The sequence below is a fragment of the Delphinapterus leucas genome, chromosome 2, assembly GCF_059928025.1.
Source record: "Delphinapterus leucas isolate spDelLeu-1000000601 "Yukka" chromosome 2, BTC_Dleu_Yukka2, whole genome shotgun sequence".
Lineage (NCBI taxonomy): Eukaryota > Metazoa > Chordata > Mammalia > Artiodactyla > Monodontidae > Delphinapterus > Delphinapterus leucas.
In genome coordinates this window covers 170,648,718-170,666,248 of record NC_143130.1, presented here as the reverse complement: position 1 = coordinate 170,666,248, position 17,531 = coordinate 170,648,718, and the positions used below count along the sequence as shown (strand labels likewise).

The following is a 17,531-nucleotide window of genomic DNA, read 5'->3' as shown; positions in this document are numbered from 1 at the left end:
GAAGAATGATTCAACTGAAATCTTCTTTGATTGCATTTTCGGTAGGGAAAAAAAACAACAACGCAGAAGAGGCGCTTCTCCTAATTGTTGAATATCTCTTGAATTTTGACTCAGAAATCTGAGCTAAATGTATATTATTGATTTTTCTGATGCATCGAATAATAACCACTTAATCCAAATACCCTCAGACCAGTGTTTCTTTCTTTAATGTCTGTTACTTTCTATTAAGAGAAGCATACTTCCAAAACTACATTTTAGAATACACAAGAATATGGTCTTTAAATTCCCTTTCAATGCTAAATTCCATGATTCTAAAAGAAAGGAAAGTCATCTTGTCTTCTTGGAATGTGAGTGGAACATAGAATCTTAAGAAACCCAAGTTGGAATGGACTGAGCATCTATTTCTCTAAATCTAAAATTTCTGAATGAAATTTTAAAACTAATTCCCCAATTATGCTATTAATTCATTCAACTCTCATCTAATGAGTGCCTCCTATGTTCCAAGCCCTGAGCAGGGGTTAGACATACAACTACCTTGTCTTATTAAGACCAACACAGAAGGACTATCCAGAAGACAACTGGGAATTTTTACATGGGGAGGTATGGGTCCACAAGCAGCAGAGCTCTACAATTTTTCAGATTCTGCATAGTTTGCCCTTTCTTCTTAGTCTTTTTTACAAGAGAAGCTCTTACACTGGTTTGGGAGACCTTGTGCGCGCACGCGCACACACACACACACACACACACACACACAATTAAGAACATGGACATTATTATGAGTCAGACCTGAGTTTGTGCTGCCACTTATTAGCCGTGTGACTCTGAAAAAGTTACTTAAACTTTCTAACCCTCAACTTCTCTATCTGTAAAATGGGAACACACACAATATTATTGTGAGGATTAAATGAAGTAATGCATGATGGGACACTTCTAATACACTGCCCCGGAAACACAATACCTGTTTGACAAATGTTAGTTCCTGCCATTATTATTACTTTTAATAATAACAATATAATAATAAATCAGGTGCCAATGTGGAAAAACAGTAGATCAGGACTTTAGAGGTTCTAGTCTTGGTTCTCCCATGAATTCACTCCGTGTTCTTTGAAAAGTCACGTTATCTCTCTGAGACTTGGTTTTTTCAAGTATAAAATAAAGGTGCCAAATAAGATAAATAAACAACTCTCTCCAGGTCTCATATTTCATGTCTCTTTGATTTTACTTTGTGGTATTTCATTTCAGTAGTATATTTGCCATCTCTTGTTTTGCTTTGGTTTATATCATAATTCATCTGATTTCTCTTTGCATCTAGACTCAGTGACAAGGGCTTCTGCCCCAGGAGCCAGCTGAATGGTATAAAATAACCAAGCTAGTTTAAAAATCTGCCACACACACAAAATTATACAATAATTACATCTGTCAGAAGCGATGGCAGCATAGGGACAAAGACTGGAAAGAAAGAATCAACAAATAAAAACAAGAGATGTGTTAATACAGTGTGGTTCTGGGATGCTTTTCTCAATGTAAGCATTTCCACTGCTACCACCATCATCAGTATTCTGTGTGTTCATGTGACAAATAACTCAATGAATTAGGGGAGCCGAGCAGATAATGCACATCTGAGGGACGTCACCTGCAAGGCTGGCCTCTTTATGGTGTCAAGCAGGAGACCAGCCCTCGTAGCCACAGCTGGGTTGACGTCCTCCACAGCCGTCAGAAAGCAGCAGAAGGCGTGTGCCAGGGAGTACTTCAGCAGGTGGTTTTTGGTCACTGAATGAATATCCAGAAATCTACAAATTACAGCCACTTTTTCCACTGCAATGTCAAAGGCAGAGAACAAAAAAAAATTGACATTTATTTAGACGGTCTGAGAAATGAGCCCACAGAGAAAAAGCTAACTCTGGGCCCCCCTACACTGATGTTAAATACCAAAAGGAAATTCTAATGCCACCTTTTTTTTTTTTTAATTTATTTATTTACTTATTTTTATTTTTGGCTGTGTTGGGTCTTCGTTTCTGTGCGAGGGCTTTCTCTAGTTGTGGCAAGCGGGGGCCCCTCTTCATCGCGGTGCGCGGGCCTCTCACTGTCGCGGCCTCTCTTGTTGCGGAGCACAGGCTCCAGACGCGCAGGCTCAGTAGTTGTGGCTCACGGGCCCAGTTGCTCCGTGGCATGTGGGATCTTCCCAGACCAGGGCTCAAACCCGTGTCCCCTGCACTGGCAGGCAGGTTCTCAACCACTGCGCCACCAGGGAAGCCCTAGTGCCACCTTCTTTAGTGTTCCATTTTATCTGTGCGGCAGAGACCGTTTCTACGCAGTGTAGTATTTTTATGTCAGGCAGCCTTGATTTAGTTCTGGGTTTTCTATTCTTTTCTTTTCTTTTAATGGTCTTTACCTTTGTTTAACTTTCAGCCACATTTCAAACTTTTCAAAATGCCTCCATGCTCATATCTTTGTTCATTCTATAGAGGTTCTGCAGACCACACAGGGATGTGAGACGTGCCCACCAGGGCTGGCTCTAAGCCCTTAATATGTCATGAAGTGATATGACAACCAGTCTTCCTGGGGCTATAGAAGCCACATATTTCTTCCATGAAACAGATGTACCATTATTCTGCACATCTATATTAAATTATTCCAGCCACTCTTTAAACATAGCTTTATAAAAAGTTATAATAAATAGTGAAGCAATACAGTTCCATGCAAAGACATTTCAGGACTTTACTTAAGCTGTTCCAGCAGCCTAGATAGAATATTCTTTCTATTCTTTTCTGCTTATTGACATTCTACCATCCTTAAAGAGTCTGCTGCTGAAATTCTACTCTTCTGTAAAGTCACTCTGACTTCCTAGAGTGGCCTTTTCATCCCACGAACTCCTGCAAAAATACTATTCATTTACCTATGGCATTTGTGTGTTCATATATAGCTATATGACATATCTTCTGTTGTCTGAATTATATCTATACCGTTATCTTCTGTTGTCTTGAATTATATTTATACTGTTATAGTTTCTTAACCTCTTACATGTTTATATTTGATCTCATCAATTAAATTAGGAGCTTCTTGAGGGCAAGAATCTGCTCTTACACTCTTTGTATTGCTCCCATGATAACTAGTACATACAGTATTTATTCAATAAATTCACTGATTCACTTATTTTTAATTAACCATAATGGAAAAGAATATGAAAAATATGTATAGGGCTCCCCTGGTGGTGCAGTGGTTGACAGTCCACCTGCCGATGCAGGGGACACGGGTTCGTGCCCCAGTCCGGGAAGATCCCACGTGCCGCAGAGCGGCTGGGCCCGTGAGCCACGGCCGCTAAGCCTGCGCGTCCGGAGCCTGTGCTCTGCAATGGGAGAGGCCACAACAGGGAGAGGCCTGCGTACTGCAAAAAAAAAAAAAAAAAAAAAACTTCCCTCTTAGAACTGCTTTTGCTGCATCCCATAGATTTTGGGTCGTCGTGTTTTCATTGTCATTTGTTTCTAGGTATTTTTTGATTTCCTCTTTGATTTCTTCAGTGATCTCTTGGTTATTAAGTAGTGTATTGTTTAGCCTCCATGTGTTTGTATTTTTTACAGATTTTTTTTCCATAATTGATATCTAGTCTCATAGCATTGTGGTCCAAAAAGATACTTGATATGATTTCAGTTTTCTTAAATTTACCAAGGCTTGATTTGTGACCCAAGATATGATCTATCCTGGAGAATGTTCCATGAGCACTTGAGAAGAAAGTGTATTCTGTTGGTTTTGGATGGAATGTCCTATAAATATCAATTAAGTCCACCTTGTTTAATGTATCATTTAAAGTTTGTGTTTCCTTATTTAGTTTCATCTTGGATGATCTGTCCACTGGTGAAAATGGGGTGTTAAAGTCCCCTACTATGATTGTGTTACTGTCAATTTCCCCTTTTATGGCTGTTAGCATTTGCCTTATGTATTGAGACGCTCCTATGTTGGGTACATAAATATTTACAATTGTTGTATCTTCTTCTTGGATTGATCCCTTGATCATTACGTAGTGTCTTTCTTTGTCTCTTGTAATTGTCTTTATTTTAAAGTCTATTTTGCCTGATATGAGAATTGCTACTCCAGCTTTCTTTTGATTTGCATTTGCATGGAATATCTTTTTCCATCCCCTCACTTTCAGTCTGTATGTGTCCCTAGGTCTGAAGTGGGTCTCTTGTAGACAGCATATATACAGCTCTTGTTTTTGTATCCATTCAGCCAGTCTATATCTTTTGGTTGGAGCATTTAATCCATTTACATTTAAGGTAGTTATCGATATGTATGTTCTTATTACCATTTTCTTAATCGTTTTGGGTTTGTTATTGTAGGTCTTTTCCTTCTCTTGTGTTTCGTGCCCAGAGAAGTTCCTTTAGCATGTGTTGTAAAGCTGGTTTGGTGGTGCTGTATTCTCTTAGCTTTTGCTTGTCTGTAAAGCTTTTAAGTTCTCCGTCGAATCTGAATGAGATCCTTGCTGGGTAGAGTAATCTTGGTTGTAGGTTTTTCCCTTTCATCAGTTTAAATATGTCCTGCCAGTCCCTTCTGCCTTGCAGAGTTTCTGCTAAAAGATCAGCTGTTAACATTATGGGGATTCCTTGTATGTTATTTGTTGCTTTTCCCTTGCTGCTTTTAATATTTTTTCTTTGTCTTTAATTTTTGATAGTTTGATTAATATGTGTCTTGGCGTGTTTCTCCTTGGATTTATCCTGTATGGGACTCTCTGCGCTTCCTGGACTTGATTAACTATTCCTTTCCCATATTAGGGAAGTTTTCAACTATAATCTCTTCAAATATTTTCTCCATCCCTTTCTTTTTCTCTTCTTCTTCTGGGACCCCTATATAATTCGAATGTTGGTGTGTTTAATGTTGTCCCAGAGGTCTCTAAGACTGTCCTCAATTCTTTTCATTCTTTTTTCTTTATTCTGCTCTGTAGTAGTTATTTCCACTATTTTATCTTCCAGGTCACTTATCCGTTCTTCTGCCTCAGTTATTCTGCAATTGATTCCTTCTAGAGAGTTTTTAATGTCATTTATTGTGTTGTTCATCATTGTTTGGGAGGTGGCATTTAAATGGAACCTTGAATAGAAGAGGGTTTCAGATGGAGAGCACAGAATGGCCAACACATGGATGAAGGGAAGCAGGAAGCAATGGAGAAATAGCAATGGTATACGTAGAAAGAAGAGTGGGAAATGAGGCTGCAAACACTTGCAGTTATTCTCTGGGCATCGAAAACCCATTAAAATTTTTTGAGTAGAAAAGCAACATAATCCGAGCTGTGATTCAGAAGATTAATTTGGCAATAATCTAATCCTTAAATTGTAATGAAAGAGCATAGTTAAATATTTACCTGCCTTATTTGTATTCAAATGCCTATAAAATGTGGCCAATGCTATGTAGGCTTTTGCTAGAAGGTTTTACTCTAATTTCATACAACATTATGTGCTATCACATAAATAAACCAGCCCCTGGGATTCATGGGGCATTAAAAGCAGGAACTCTTTGAAGTGGTCGGTTATTAGGGAACTGAACTCAAAGTAGAGTAGTTAACTCACCTGATGGAAGTTCCATTTCTCTGCTAAATTTCTGAGACACTAAAATATATGAAACCATTCTGATAAGGCACAGGTTGCTATGCCAACCCTGCTTGCTGCCCCCTGAGAACGGGAGTACCAGCAGATGCAAGGCTAAGGGAACACATCCCAATTCCTTCCTTACCATGTTCCTCTGGGAACTTGCCATTCTAAGCAGTAGGAATTATACCCATCACTGCACCAGATTTGGTCACTGATGCTCCAATGGCAAGAGTACAACAGCAGAGCTTCTCAAACTTCACTGAATTACCTGGAGAACTTGTTAGAAAATATAGATTTCTGGCCTCACCTCCTGAGATTCTGATTCAGTAGGTCTAGGATGAGCCCCCAAAATCTGCATTTTTAACAAACATTCCCAGGTACTCAAATGCAAGTAACCTATTAGGTGACTACATGATTTATTATTCAAGCCAGGACCCATTTGAGAGTAAACAAGGGTGCAATTAATAAATACACCTGGACAACAGGCATAAACTAGGACTATCCCAGACAAACCTAGACATGGTCAACCTACCTAAGGACCCCTCTGAAAAATTCTATTATCAAGGGAGCTCAACTAAGTAGACCCATCAAAGAACACTAGCAAGCAGGACAATGCCTTCTAAAAAGAAGGGAGGGGAAGGGAGGGCCAAAAAGAGATGTCATGACTGGACATCTGGTTTACCTTGTGACCCAGAGAGAATTTTTAAGCTAATACAGAGGTACCTGCTTCAAACCTCATCTTCCAGTCTTTGCTGTTGAAATTGCCATTAATGATTGTCCAAAAGATGTCAGCACCATGAGGAAGTGACAAAGCGTGAAGAAGGAGAGGAACTGCCAATGAAGATAGCTGGGAGAATTCAGATTTGACGACTCTCCACAGGCTGGGGAATCAAGAAGAAGCAAAGTGGTTACAGTTATGACAATCTTTCTAGGAAAAGAATCTTATTATTTTAGTTTGTGGGAGGTATAGTTAACAGAGGGCTGGTAGGGATGCTTTTGGTGAAATTCCATTCATTCACAAGAGTATAACCCTTGGAAAACCGTTCCTATGCTCTTTTCCTATGTTAATTTTTTTAAAGAAATTACTTTTATGTAATAACATAGGAAAACACTACCAGTTAACAGTGCATTTTTAACATAAAAGTTAAAAATTGTATATTATAAATGAAGGTACATAAATGAACAATGACTGTTAAATAATAACTGATATCAGTTATGTTAAGATGATGGGGTGATAAGTGATTTTTTAAATTTTTCCTCTTATTCTAGCAAAGAACAACTCTTTCTCTATTAAGAACAGCCTCTCCACCAACTGGCAGGGCTGTCAATCAAGTTCCCCCACCTTCTCTATCCTAATAATGAACACAAAACCCAGGGTGATCAGCGTCATGAAGAGTAATTAGTCCAGGGGTGGGCGTGTGACCCAAGCATGAGAGTGCTAGCATCCTTTTTCCAGGTTTTGATATGCACTCTGAAATCTCAAGAATGAAGTGTAATGTCAATCTAGGGCTGCTAGCAACCTTCTCTCTTTCCCACCTCACAGGAACAGCCTGAGGAGAAGAAGCCAGCACAGAGAGAACTAGGCTAAGTGATGGGGAGGGAGAAAGGGGCGGGGAAAGAGAGAGAGAAAAAAAACAGAAGGAGAGAGAGGTATCCCTGGTAACATCTTATGAGTACCTGCCATTCTTAAAACCAGACTACTACTGGTCAAAAACATACCTTAGCAAGTTTAAGCTAAGTCCCTATCATTGCATGCCAGAATAGTGCTGAATATATATTTCTAGTAATAATGTTTTCAAAATTTTTATTCAATTATTTAAAGTATGCCTTCTATTTCGTTTCATTTTGTTTTGTTTTCTATTTGGCTCCAGAGTTAATATCAGAATCAAAACTATGTTTGACTTTAAAAACTTATAATGCAGCACTAAGAGAAAGAAGAAGTGACACGTTATCTCCGTTTTACAGAGAACATATTGAGGTACATGTCACTAGAGAGCCTAGTTTTGAGAAGACGTACTAAAGCTATGGAATGAAAAGGAGTAACTTTCAAACACTGTGTGCTTCATCTTAATAGTAGAAATCAGACAAATATACATCTAATCCCAACCCTGCCATTAATTAGCTGTGTAACCAAGCGTAAATTTCTTAACTTCTCTGAACTTTTGTTTCCTCCCAATGCTGGTTGTATTAAATGAAATGATATATAGTACTTAACACACAGTAGGTACTCAAAAAGCTTGAGCTACTGTTATTGTGTGATGAAGGATGATGATGCTTCCAGAGCACAACAGTAGGTCTTATATAAGAAGAATGTCCAAACAGTTGCCCTCATGGAGCTTGCAATTTAGTTGAAGGAGGCGAAGCATATATATATATATATACAGCACTAGTAGAAAACCCTCTCAGTGACAAAAAAATTCTGGATTTGGCCAGTAACATATAGCTCTCCCAGTTCTCTAAGGCAGTCTTGTTTTAAAAATGGAAGAGCGTCCCTTCCGCAAATCCCCACATTGTCCACCATGGCTTTTGTGTCAGGGTGGTACTTTGGGGGAAAAACCTGGGCTACAAAGCCCGAAGGCTGAGGCAGAGATCCCACGGCATCAGCAATCCAAATGGCCTGGGTACATATTTGGTAGAGATCGCTTTAACAACAAAAGTCAGCCCACCTAGAATACACAATATTCTTAAGCCATCTAACAACTGAAAGGCATAAAATAATCCTTATTTTGCCTTTTCTACTTCTAAAGTACCTAGCAAAGACAATTACTATTCTTCATATTGACATACTCAAAAATTAGACTACATAAAAGAAATAAAAGTAGTTCCCATAGGTAATTAGCCTGTGCTGGCTAAGAGAAATAACCCAATGAGTTGGTAAGTCTTATTCTAAAAATGATTTTCACAGATAAAAGCCTAAAATATGAACAAACAAAAAACTACTAGAAAGACATACCTTGCAATCAACATATGATCCTGAATATAGGCTAAAAATTGAGGATGATCTTTTCTAGCACTGTATAAACACTCTCCATGTAGACAGAGGATCTTCAGGCAATTGAGCATATTAAAAAGAATGTCTGGCTCTTCAAACTTGGCCATTTCCTATGCAAAGAACCACAGGTTTACTGAGTTATCTAAAACGGCAATGCTACTAAATATAATATTCAAATATTTCAAAAAATATACCTGGAAAATGGTGTATATTAGTCTCAGCGTTACTGGAAGCTGCTGGTAGCAAAACTTTCTTTCAGTATCATTCTTTATTGCTGGGAAGAAATAATTACACAAAGGTTAGCATAACTCCTTCCCTTCACCGTTCATGAATTGATCAAGACCATAAAACAAAGAGGAGTAAACACAGAAACAGAATATATTAAAAAGTGTTCATGTAATGTGTTTATTTGTTCTCCAAGGTAGCATATATCCTTTCCATGATGCAAGTGCAGGAAACCTTCTAGATTTAGGATCCTCAGCTTCCACCTTCCACTGTGTATTCAGATGTCTTTGATTCCCGGAAGCAACCCCAGCCCAGCCCTATGCTCCTGTGGGCAGCTATTTCTGCTGACACCTGGAAGGGGCTTAGGGCCTGCCGAGGTCTGCCCTTCTAACTGAAAGGGAGATAAGCAGGTATTAAAGAGAGATACGCAACTTATATTAGCACCTAAGGAGGGATTTACCCCAGGACTCAAGTGTACACTATTCACACATGCACAGGACTCCCATGTGCAAAAAGGGAGCCTTTTAAAGAAGTTGAGCATATTCAAATCAGAACTACTCATGGTTGTATCTTCTTGTGAGGAGCTCTAAAAAGACCTTTGGGACTTCCCCGGTGACAAAGTGGTTAAGAATCCGCCTGCCGATGCAGGGGACACGGGTTTGATCCCTGGACTGGGAAGATCTCACATGCCGCGGAGCAACTGAGCCCGTGAGCCACCACTACTGAGCTTACGTGCCACAACTACTGAGCCCACGTGCTGCAACTACTGAAGCCCAAGCACCTAGAGCCCGTGCTCCACAACAAGAGAAGCCACCGCAATGAGAAGCCCGTGCATCACAACGAAGAGTAGCCCCCACTCGCCGCAACTAGTGAAAGCCCGTGCGCAGCAACAAAGACCCGACACAGCCATAAATAAATAAATAAATAAATAAATAAATAAATAAATAAAAAAAAGAACTTTGCCTCTATAGTGGGTAGTGGTGGTATATTTTACATGAGGCATGCTAGAGAAAAGAATTCAAAAGTTAACCAGATATAGAAACGAACGTAAAATGTTTTCAAATCACCATTCTAAGCTTTGGCCATTCCTAGGATCAGAGACAGTGAGAGTCAAACCCTCTTGGTGTGTATACTAGTTTATTGGGGATCTTCCACTCCAATGTATTTTAAATACTTGTTATCAGCACTAAACTCCATTTGGTCTAGCATGAAAGAAATTTTCAACATTTTTAGTGGAAGACATCTCTGACTGCTATAAGGAATAGGTACCAGGCCACAAAACACAGAAAGAGGAAATACTCTAGAATGAGAGAAGGAAACCGCTGAACACGTGTCAGTAGAACACCCATCTGTTCTCTGACAGAGGAGCTCAAGACCAACACCTGGAGACCCACAAAGCAGAAGCAGGGTCAGCATGCGTAGCAGCCAGGAAGGCCGGTCTTGGAAGAAAATTCCTCTTCCCTGAGGACACAAGTGATAACTGTGTCCTGTAAGGACAGCAGAAAGTAAAAGAAGGAAAACAGACCAGAGGCTGTGACCAGAGTCTGAAGTAGTGTTTGGGGGAGATGAATACAGCAAGTGTTTAAATAAGTGGAGTTTACAACAATTAAGCAAAGGAAAGTGTAATTTATAAAAACAAATTGCTTCATTTTAACCATTGTTCAAATAAAATGTTACATATAAATTAAAATGGTAGTGAACTGATTTGTGTGCTATGTCAGGTTTAAAAATATATATTTATATCTAAAAAGTACAGGTTATTGGATCGTAAGTGAAATCGTTGCTTCCCTTAGGCATCAATGCCTGATAGAAACATGGCCCTGGGATCTAGTCTCAACCCTGCCACTAACTAGTTGTACAATATTTGGGTTTCCAATTCCCAGTCCCCCGCCCCCAAATATGCCCAGAATCAGGGGTGAGCAGGTGGAACTCATTTCATTTTGTGTTTCAGCTCCTCAGATGACCCTGATGCTCTATTACAGTTTTGAAATCATGTTAAGCATAAAACATAAATCAGGGCTTCCCTGGTGGCGCAGTGGTTGAGAGTCCGCCTGCCGATGCAGGGGACGCGGGTTCGTGCCCCGGTCTGGGAAGATCCCACATGCCGCGGAGCGGCTAGGCCTGTGAGCCATGGCCGCTGAGCCTGCGCGTCCAGAGCCTGTGCTCCACAATGGGAGAGGCCACAACAGTGAGAGGCCCGCGTACCACAAAAAAAAAAAAAAGCATAAATCAGGAATGAATAACTTGTGCTATATGACCATGGGCAAGTTGCTTAACCCATCTTGGATGTACTTTCCTCATCTACAAAGTGAGAAGGCTGACCAAGATCCGCAGGTTTCAAATTCCTTGCTATGAAATCCTTTGTTGAAAGAGAATCTTACTTAGAGCTCCAACATAGGAAATAGCGCAAGTCAGAACACTCTGGTTGAAGCAGGGTGGGGAGCCTGGGTCTTTATCATTTGCCCACATGTTCTCACCAATTGCCACCCCAATTAAGGAAGGTCAAAAGGAAACAACACAGAGATTTACAACTCCAAGTACACACTGAAAACCAATGAAGTAGGTTATCTCAGGTGTTCCCTCATCTAAGTTTCAATGGTTCTAAATAGTGTGAGGTAACACATACATCCTCAACTAACTATTTACACAATCATGCTGAAGCAGTTAGTTTCAACCAAGCATTTTGTACTAATGATGTAGTTACCTTGGTCTGATAAGACACCCCGTGACTTGCAATGAGCCCCACAAAACAGTCACTTAATAATGTTTGCTGTCCACTGAAGAAATGATGGAAAGCTTCCCAAACTTTGGTTCTGGGGAGTAGGCTCCCCAGGGGCCAGGTATTCTAACAATTCAGGATAGTGGAAGCAAGAAGACAAAAATTCCGAGAGTGTCACAGTGCAGATCCAGAAACCAGGCTTCCTCAGAGGCAGTGGAGTTCCATCCTAAATTCCTGAAACTCCTTCAGAGTTTGAGGAGCTGGAGATGATTCCAGGCCTGCCTGCCATCTTGCTGGTCCCAATTCACCTACATAGAGCCTTTAACCAAAGTAGAAGGAGGTCACCTCTCTTCCCAGCTCTCAGCAGAGCCAACTAGCCTTAGAGTACGACTTGTACAGCTATTCACGGTGAGGCCATCCAGGGTCACAGCCAAGCCCCTGGGGCTCAGAAGCTGCACGAGCTCAACTTTGGTCACCTCTATCCAAAAACACTGTGCTTTGGCCAAATGCCCTGAGTGGCTTTCAAGAGTGTTGGCAGCCTCCACTTGGGCCCTTCAGCCTTGGTTCACAGTCACTTCTCCACAGAGAACATGATTCACTATATGTAGAGGTGATGCTTTCACGGACAGGGTAGGTTTTTATCGATAGCAAGAAATATGCTCAGTGACCTCTCTACTGTGAGAAGCACAACCTGGATCTGTTCACTTCATAATCCTGAGAGAAATGGTTCACGTGCACAAGTCTGTACTGAGGAACCCAAGTCTGAGCTTGCCCAAGCCGATGGTGATCTAAGAAATCCGGGTTCTGAGTGTTAGACCTGTGCAAACTGGGATGTGCACACCTCTCTCCCCATCAGCCAGGGTCCACCTACCAGCATGTTCCATGGGCTCGGTGCGATTGCCTGGGTTCTCCTCATGCTTAGTTGCTGGGTTCTCCTCATCCTCACCTTCCGGGCCTATAATAAACTCTGGTCTGGAAGAAAGGAGGCTATCCTCAAGGCTGTCTGTGGGCTCCTGAAACAAATATGACAAGCAGCCAGATGAGCAGCCCTTTGGGGATGTAAAGAACGGTTCCACTTAGTTCAACAAAGATGGATGAGCACCTGCTGTGTCCCAGGCCGTGTGCTGAGCCCCAGAGGGCAAACGCACGTGCCTCCATAGAGACTTGAGTTTATTGCCATAATGGTTAAAGGAAATTTGGATCAGCTGTTTTCTGAAATATTTTCATTCCCTTAAAATAAATATGGAAAAAATCTCAAAAACATTGTTAAATCTTCCTAGGCCTGCTTTCTCATCTCTGCTGTAATCCCTGTGAGCAGGTCTCACTTGCCAGGTGATTCCAATCCATGCTCATTCTGTTTAATCACAGCATTTAATTAGCAGAGAATAATAAGGGGTTCACACCAATATATTTAGATACAAATACTGGTTGCTGGGGGAAGTCAAATTTTCAGGAGCAAGAAACTTCTATAATATGTGAGTTAAAGAGAGCAAGGTATGGCAACCCAGGTGTCCATCAACAGATGAACAGATAGACAAAATGCATACAACGGCATATTATTCACCCTTGAAAAGGAAGGAAATTCTGACACATGCTACAACATGAATGGACTTTGAGGACATTATGCTAAGTGAAATAAGCCAGTCAAAAAAGGACAAATTTTCTTTTTTAACATCTTTATTGGAGTATAATTGCTTTACAGTGTTGTGTTAGTTTCTGCTGTATAACAAAGTGAATCAGCTATATGCATATGTATATCCCCATATCCCCTCCCTCTTGCGTCTCTCTCCCACCCTCTCTATCCCACCCCTCTAGGTGGACACACAGCACCGAGCTGATCTCCCTGTGCTATGTGGCTGCTTCCCACTAGCTATGATTTTACATTTAGTAGTGTATATATGTCCATGCCACTCTCTCATTTTGTCTCAGCTTACCCTTCCCCCTCCCCATGTCCTCAAGTCCATTCTCTACGTCTGTGTCTTTATTCCTGTCCTGCCGCTAGGTTCTTCAGAGCCATTTTTTTTTTTTTTTTTTAGATTCCACATATATGTGCCAGCATACGGTATTTGTTTATCTTTTTCTGTCTTACTTCACTCTGTATGACAGTCTCTAGTCCATCCACCTCACTACAAATAACTCAATTTCATTTCTTTTTATGGCTGAGTAATGTTCCATTGTATACATGTGCCACATCTTCTTTATCCATCCATCTGTTGATGGACACTTAGGTTGCTTCCATGTCCTGGCTATTGTAAATAGAGCTGCAATGAACATTGTGGTACATGACTCTTTTTGAATTATGGTTTTCTCAGGGTATATGCCCAGTAGTGGGATTGCTAGGTCGTATGGTAGTTCTATTTTTAGTTAAAAAAGGACAAATATTGGATTATTCCACTTATATAAGGTAAGGTATCTACAGGAGTCAAACTCATAGAAACAGAAAGTAAAATGGTGGTCTCCAGGGGTTAAGGGGAGGGAGAAATGGGCATTATTGTTTGATGGGTACAGAGTTTCCATTTTGCAAGAGAGAAAAAGATTGGTTGCACAACAATGTGAATATACTTAACACTATATCTATATGTCTATATATAGATATATAACAAGCTGGAAAAGGGGCAAAAAAGAAGATTTAAAGAGAGAGACAGAATGTACTAGGAATAGCTACCGTTTAAAATATCCATCTCTAGTTACCCTCCTATTCCAGTTTTATTCTCTCTTTCAACTCCCACCTTCAAATATCCTCTTCTAAAATCATCCTCTTTTAGGGGAAAGGTTGGGGGAGGGATAAATTAGGAGTTTGGGATTAACATATACACAGTACTATATATAAAATAGATAATCAACAAGGACCTACTGTATAGCACAGGGAACTGTGCTCAATGATCTGTAATAACCTATACGGGACAAGAATCTGAAAAAGAATGGATATATGTATAACTGAATCACTTTGCTGTACACCTGAAACTAACACAGCATTGTAAATCAACTATACTCCAATATAAAATAAAAATTAAGTTAAAAAAATTTTTACATAAATAAAATTTTAAAATATCCTCTTTAGCTAACACTTTAACCAGTAATTACTTTAACCAGTAATTTGAAGAATTACTTGATAGCCAGCTGAAAGCAAGAAGGAGGTAAAGATTGATGGGATACACGAAGGACACCAAGAAGAAAGAAACCAGTGCTAAAACGGTGTCTGGGAGGGTTCTGAAGAATATCTTTGCCAACTTTGCAGTTTTGCTGAGGCTGGCCCTGTTCCTTGGTCACCCATGAACAAGACACTAAATCAAATTATAAACTGAGTGTCATAAAATTCGATATGGCAAAAAGTTTCCTGCTGCATACACCCAGTTTTCTTCAGCATACACCCAATAACTCACGTATAATTTTCTGTAAATGGAAACATCATCAGCTCCCAAGCCAGGAAACATGGATTTGTCCTCAACTTTTCCATCGCTAAACGCTAACTAAACACCAAGTGCTGTTGATTCTCTTTCCTAAAAATCCATCAGGTCCACACCTTCTCTTTGTCACCGCCATCAATTGCTTTAGTTAAGGCTCCCCTGTTTCTCCCCTGAGTGACAGCATTACCTTCTGACTAGATACCTGTCCCTGGCCTCCAAATCCTCTAATCTCTCTCCTCCACTGGCAGAATTTCTCAAATTCATCAAATTATATCACCACCCTGATTAAAATTCTTCAGGATTCCCCCATTGTCGCCAAGACAAAATCCTTACCTCTTAGTTTGGCAGACAGAGCCCTTAATAAATGTGACTATAAAACTGAGTCTACCTTTTACTCCTTTGCCATCCTCCTCGCTGCTCTAGCAACGATGAACTACTCGTAGTTTCCTGAGTGTATCATCACCCCCTTTCCTCTGTATCATTTAAACAGAGAGTTTTCTGGGTCTTAACAGTCCTTCTCTCCTATCACCTTCATTTCATTAACTCCACTCCTCCTTCAAATATGCGCTCAGCAGACATCTCCTCCGGGAAGACCTTGCCTATCCCATCACACCTCTAACCTATATTCATCCTCTCTCTGTCCTCCCATAGCTATCTTGTTCATCTCTTTCTCACTATGATCATCGTGAGCATCTTAGGTTTTTCATTTACATAATCATCTTCCTTATTAGGCTCTAAGCTAAACGATGTTTTCGAACCATCTATTACTGTGACTGCTTTAGACTATATACCCAATGACGGTGTTAAAAAACCATACTACAGGAACATTATGTTGTGGCAGGTAGGACTAATGAGTTACGTGGGCTGAAAGGTATTTAAAAACTGAAGAAACACTTTACTGCATATATACTATACATCCCCAAAGAATTTTTTAAAAGAAGTCGCTTTCTACCTAGACAAACACTAGAGGAAGAAAAAGAGAAGATGGCGAACACCGGCTCAGATGATTGAGGTTCATCTACCTATGATGCTATGTGGGTGTTTTGGTGATGTGTGTATCTTAGATGGAAAATAGGCTAAACAGGGAATAACTAATATATGGAGTAGATAATTCATGGCATATATTAGCTGTTCCCTATTTAAACAATTTTCTTAAAAAGCAGAAAATGAAATGAAAGCTTTATTGGTTGTTGATCAAGTCAATTGGTTTTATACACTGAGGTGACCAAGGAATTTTCAGTGTCCATATCCAATCTACTTACTCAATATTTGATGTCTATATTTTGTAGTATTCATTTTTATCTAAACTTTGTAATATAACTTTGTGATAAAAGTTATTTCAAGAATACCAGTAATGCTTTGTATTTATGAAAATTGTATGAACGGATATACTACAACCCTAACTCAAGACTCAAGAATTCTAACTCAAGAATTCTGTGTAATGTATCTCCATCTCATGTCTCTTTCCAGGAGCCTGAGTTAGCAGAAGGAACAGGGAAACTTTCTTTTAACGCAATCTCACATATAACCCAGCATGGAGCATAAGATAATACTGGAGGAAGACTCCATTACACCATCTACTGCAGTCTTTATTACCATTAGGCATGGATCATCTCATGTCTTCAACTGCTTACCACCAGCCGGCTTTCTTCTTTGGGAGCCAGTCTCTCCAGGAGCTCACAAGCAAGCTGATAGCAGAGAATACTAGACTGACATAAGTTACACTCAATTGCTTTTTCTTCCTTCTGGCAGGTGTGGGAGCCCCCCCAGGGGGCTTGGAAGACATTGTTTATAATGGAAATAATGTCCTTTGATAAGCTGTGCTCTAAGCCCATCGTGATCCCATCATCTTGTAACTCCATCTGAAAGATACCAAAAAAAAGCCAAAAAAAAAAAAAAAAGAAGAAGGAGTTTGGTCCTTTTGTCCAATATTTCACTGGCACACTAACTGGGGACAATTTTCACTAACTGATGACAATATAAATTATTTAAAGATGATAAGGCTTACAGACCATAAGCATACATTACTTTCCATGGAATCTTCTAAAAAGAATATAAACACAATACAAAGTAATAGGAATTATTTTTTAAATCATGTAGGACATTTAAAGGAGAGTTCTTTTTTAAAGCCATCACTTTGTGAGATTTTACACATTTAAAAAATGCTGTTCCTCACCTAGTGTCCAGATCTTGGTTTCTAAATACCATTATCCACTAAAGGAACCAGGATTCCTTGGAGAAATGGCTGATTCCAGGGTTGGGGCTAGGAAAATATAAAATGAGCCTGGAACATTCTGTCATGTGAGACATTAAGGAAATGTTCAAAGAATGATGGGAATATGTCAAAAGAACACAGAAGCCAGTTTGAAGGGACTCTCAGTGGCCAAATGTGGGATGAAATGAGCCTCAAAATAAATAATAAATAGATTTTAGCCCACTGAACAAAAGAATCCATGACTACATTCGGGTATAAGTAGATTAAACAAATAAACATATAAATGGGAGAGGCAGGGAACCTGTTCCTTCAGTAGAATGCCAGCTAATAAATTAAAAGAAATGATGGAATTAGAATATTATCATTTGGTAACCAACAGAGTAAAAATTGATTCAGG

The 17,531-nt window shown here is 39.8% G+C and overlaps 1 protein-coding gene across 1 annotated transcript in view; it reads right to left on the bottom strand.

Moving 5' to 3' along the window:
• UNC79 (unc-79 subunit of NALCN channel complex) overlaps positions 1–17,531 on the bottom strand; it is a 220,498-nt gene that overhangs the window by 99,255 nt on the left and 103,712 nt on the right. The window contains exons 19-24 of the mRNA XM_022576210.3: positions 16,554–16,781; positions 12,384–12,525; positions 8,763–8,842; positions 8,530–8,678; positions 6,300–6,457; positions 1,634–1,815 (exon numbers count right to left, since the gene is read on the bottom strand). Of these exons, the coding sequence (XP_022431918.2) occupies positions 1,634–1,815; positions 6,300–6,457; positions 8,530–8,678; positions 8,763–8,842; positions 12,384–12,525; positions 16,554–16,781 (939 nt within the window). The remainder of the gene's footprint in view (positions 1–1,633; positions 1,816–6,299; positions 6,458–8,529; positions 8,679–8,762; positions 8,843–12,383; positions 12,526–16,553; positions 16,782–17,531) is intronic.